Below are 4,383 nucleotides of genomic sequence, written 5' to 3'. Positions count from 1 at the left end.
ATACAAAATATATCTATAGGAGGTATAATATATAAAATATATATACATATATATATTTTTCGGGTAGGAGAAGGTTTGTTGGCCTGTCTGGTTGCCTTTTCTGCCTTGGAAGTTGCTGTCAGAAATTGCCAACTGGCACATTAATCCACGCGACATATTTATGAGAGTGTGTATGGGTATGTGTGTGTGTTTGTGTAGTAGTGTGTGAGTGTGTTGTATCCGTAAGATATAAAGATATCGGATTGTCGGGGAAACATGGACGAGGGTTGCTCGTTGTTGCTCTTTGCTAAATGAGTGCACATTTCAGATAAATTATTGCACACAGCTCGTACGCTCGAGATGGCAGCCCGAAATGTATTTAACAAATTAAATTTACACAAACACAGAGATACACTCGCATACATACATACATGCAGAAAAGATACAAAGATACTTGCCACAAAGGGAGCCCGCGAGTGAGAGAGAGCTAGTGAGAGGGATAGGTAGTTGGAACTTCAAAGAGCGCGCCGCTGCGTAACGGCGGTTGAAGCTAAAAGGGCGGAGTCTCTTCTCCGAACCAACCAATCAGCTCGAAGCTCTCTCACAGATACTTCCGATACTGAGAGAGAGAGCGAGCGCACGTAAGACTAAAAGATACAGATACGCAGATACAGGCAAGGGATTAACAATTTTTTTGGTTTTTGGGGGAAAAAGTATCTCATCGATTTTTGTTTTTGGCACGAGACTTGAAATGTCACGTGACTAAAAGTATCTGTATCTGTATCTGGCCGTGCATCTGTATCTGTGATGGCGGCTGCATTTGTTAGATGCTATTGCCACTTCACTCACGAAATACCGATTGCAATACCGACACTGTGTTGCACTTTTCAGTATCTTTATCTGCCGAAGCTGTAAATATCCGCGAGATTTACAACGCCTAGCGACGACGACGGCCCACAGACTCGCGTATCTCTATCTTTTTTTTTCAGCTTCTTTTTTTTTGCGCTGTATCGACTATACAGATACTGATTCGGATTCGGAGTCAGAGCCAAAAGATACAGGCATTCGATACGAAAGACACTCGCCAAACGCATCCCCGTAGCGGCTAATTCGCCATAATTTTATTTTTCCAATTCTGATTCGCCCGCTAAAAGATACAGATACATTGGCGCTTACATAGATACAGATACGACTGCGAATACGAATACGCATACAAAGTTCAAGTCCCAGATACCAGATACATTTGTGATCATTGTTTGCCGCTTCTCGGCCTGTCACCGTAACTCACAATTGAATTGTTCCTTTGTTCTGTCCAGCGTTTTCGAGTTGCAAGTTGCAAGTTGCACATTGCACGTTGCACGTTGCACGTTGCTCGCTGGCCGCTGCACGTTGAAAAGAAGAGTTCGAAGAGTTGCAACTACCGAATTTCGCATAATTGGCATTAAGACAAAAGTGAGGCCGTGCCCTTTGTTGTTTACCGCCAGACCGAGTGTCGCCTTTTTCGAAACCGAGATACAGATACAGGAGGGCGAGCCAAAAGATACAGATACAAGCACAGGCACAGTCACAGATACAGATACGAGAATGTTAGTGCCGCCGGATATGATGGCCGCGCAGACGCGGATGATCTATCAAATGAATCGATTCTGCGCCGAAAGGGTCCAGGCCAGGATGTTCAAGACGGCCACCGCCATCCGCGAGATCTGTAAGATCGTCCAGGACATCCTCAAGGAGGTGGAGCTGCAGGAGCCGCGCTTCATCTCCAGCCTGGTGGAGTGTAATGGAAGGTAAATATTGGGCCTTTAATTTTAATCCTGGCCAAGCTATAGACTCAAGATTGAAGTAATAAAACACCGCACTTTCATTGGATTTTTTTATAAAAATCTTTATTAAAATAATTTCATACATATCTTAAATCAAAATATATATTAAATTTAAGCACTAATTCTTAAAAATAACCCCCATATCTAAAAAATATCCCAAATAAATAAAATATCCAAACTAAATCCTAATTAAATCCATGATTCCTCTTGAAATCTTGTTAAATCTGCCACTTGGATGACTTGACGGTTGGTTAACTTGGCTAACAATGACGTTGCACTTTGGTTATAATAATGCCCCTACCAGCAAGAAGGTGCGGAAATAAGGGGTAACAGAGGCAGTAGACCGAGCAGGAGCCGCGATGACAGTCATCCGAGTACTGGAGTTACGCAGATGCCGCTTTGAAGTGTCTGTGGTTGTCTAGAATTAGCTTTTATTACCTTTAATAGATTAATTTAATTAAAATTAGATTAAATTATATAAATTTAAAATAAATATTTACAGATTTGAGGGCGTGGAGGTGATATCCCCCAACGAGTTTGAGATAGTCTTGTATCTCAACCAGATGGGCGTCTTTAACTTCGTGGATGATGGCACCCTGCCAGGATGTGCTGTCCTGAAACTCAGCGATGGCCGCAAGCGATCGATGTCCCTGTGGGTGGAGTTCATCACAGCGAGTGGCTATCTGTCCTCTCGGAAGATCCGTGCCCGTTTCCAGACTTTGGTGGCCCAGGCCTGCGACAAGAGCGTCTACCGGGATCTGGTCAAGATGGTGGGAGACACCAGCGAAGTGAAGCTCCGGATACGGGAGCGTTTTGTGGTCCAGATCACGCCGGCCTTTAAGTGCTCGGGCATCTGGCCGCGTTCTGCCGCCCACTGGCCAGTGCCCCATCTCCCCTGGCCGCATCCCAATATCGTGGCCGAGGTCAAGACCGAAGGATTTGATCTTCTGTCCAAGGAGAGCGTTATCCTTCAGAGCAAGAACAACAATAATGCCGCCAGCATGGAGGGAGATGCCTGGGTTCTCAGTTTCTTCGAGGCGGAGAATCGTCTTCTGCAAGGTAAGAGAGAAATCTTTAAAAAATCTAAAGCATGTCCTGCTATTATCCTTCTTCCAGGTGGGTGTCGTCGTCGCTGTTTGAGCATGCTTAAGACCCTGAGGGATCGGCATTTGGAGCTGCCCGGCAATCCCATCAGTTCCTATCACTTGAAGAATCTCCTCCTCTACGAGTGCGAGAAGCATCCGCGGGACTTTGAGTGGGACGAGAGCTGCATTGCCGACAGGATCAATGGCATATTCCTGCAGTTGATATCCTGCCTCCAGTATCGACGATGTCCGCACTATTTCCTTCCGGGCCTGGACATGTTTAAGGGAAAATCCCCCAGTGCTTTGGAAAATGCCGCCAAACAAGTCTGGCGACTCACCCGGGAAATGCTCACTAATGCCAATGCTTTTGAAAAGCTCTAAGGGGTTAAGGAGTGAAGGGTTAAAAGTGCACAGGATTGGGTACAGGAGAGTGGGTTAAAGATATATGATGGTAAGATTTTGAAGATGGCTAAGATTTACAGAAAATTTATTATAGGTTATTCTTTTTCTTCAAAATAATATTAATTTTTTGTTATTTTTCAAATTGTTTTTAAAGCAAAACTACTTTTTTTACAAAGAGGCTTAAGAAGTCTTTAAAGTTTTTAATAATTTATCATAAATGTAATTTGTGATTAAATTATATAGATTTTTTAACCTATATTTTTGAATTTCTTTTGAAGAAAGTCTCTACAGTAATTTTGAAAACTTTGAACTTTTAAAAATTGTTTTAAAGTAAATACTTATGTATATATTTATATTTACTCACAAAACTTGCTTTGCTTACTTAAAAATACCTTAAAATAAAATATTTTTAATTTAATATTCAACTTCTAAATTTTCTGTAATTTTTAAGTCACAACCAAAATCCTAACCATTTGAGGAGAAAAAGTGTGTTTAAAGAGTGCCAAGTGGATCAAAGATTGTAGATATATATCAAGATATATATACACGACCTTTGGCGGCCATTTTGTGCCATATGTGTGCTTGTGTCCGAGTGTGTGCTGGTGTGTGTGTGCTAAAGTGTTAATGCCGAGATGCGAGATAAGTCCACTCCCCATTCGACTCTGCCCATCCAGGCGTTACCGGCTAAGCCCTCGAATATTGTTTTTAATAACTCTCGCCCCTCACATCCACCAACCTCTCAACTTCTCATCCTCCGCACATCCTTTGTCCTTTGTTCTGAATGGGATAACAATGGACATGGATTCGGATTCAGGATATGTATAAAAAAAAAGAGCATTTGGCCTGACGAGGCGGCTCCTTTTACAGGAGTCTCGCATACTCGACCTTTGCGATTGTTTGGCAGTCACAGCCCAGATCCTAGATCAAAAATAATAATGAACAAAAAACTATATATTTAGTGGAGGGGGTGTACAAGATTTCATTGACCGTTCCAAGTCCAACTTATATTGTTTTTTTTTAAATACTTATTATTAGAAATATACAAATGTCGATGTCTATTATGCGATGCCTATAATCTTTACAATGATTATCCA

General features: G+C 42.0%; 1 protein-coding gene across 1 annotated transcript; it reads left to right on the top strand.

Moving 5' to 3' along the window:
- Positions 1–1,345: 1,345 nt before the first annotated feature.
- Positions 1,346–3,378, top strand: LOC108133585 (protein mab-21-like). Its single transcript, XM_017253575.3, has 3 exons — positions 1,346–1,766; positions 2,305–2,861; positions 2,919–3,378. Exons 1-3 carry the CDS (start codon positions 1,564–1,566, stop codon positions 3,266–3,268), a joined length of 1,110 nt encoding a protein of 369 aa, XP_017109064.1. The 5' UTR covers positions 1,346–1,563; the 3' UTR covers positions 3,269–3,378.
- The last annotated feature ends 1,005 nt before the right edge of the window (positions 3,379–4,383 follow it).

This window comes from Drosophila bipectinata, chromosome XL (assembly GCF_030179905.1).
Source record: "Drosophila bipectinata strain 14024-0381.07 chromosome XL, DbipHiC1v2, whole genome shotgun sequence".
NCBI classification, from domain to species: domain Eukaryota; kingdom Metazoa; phylum Arthropoda; class Insecta; order Diptera; family Drosophilidae; genus Drosophila; species Drosophila bipectinata.
This window is presented reverse-complemented; position numbering and strand designations above follow the sequence as displayed.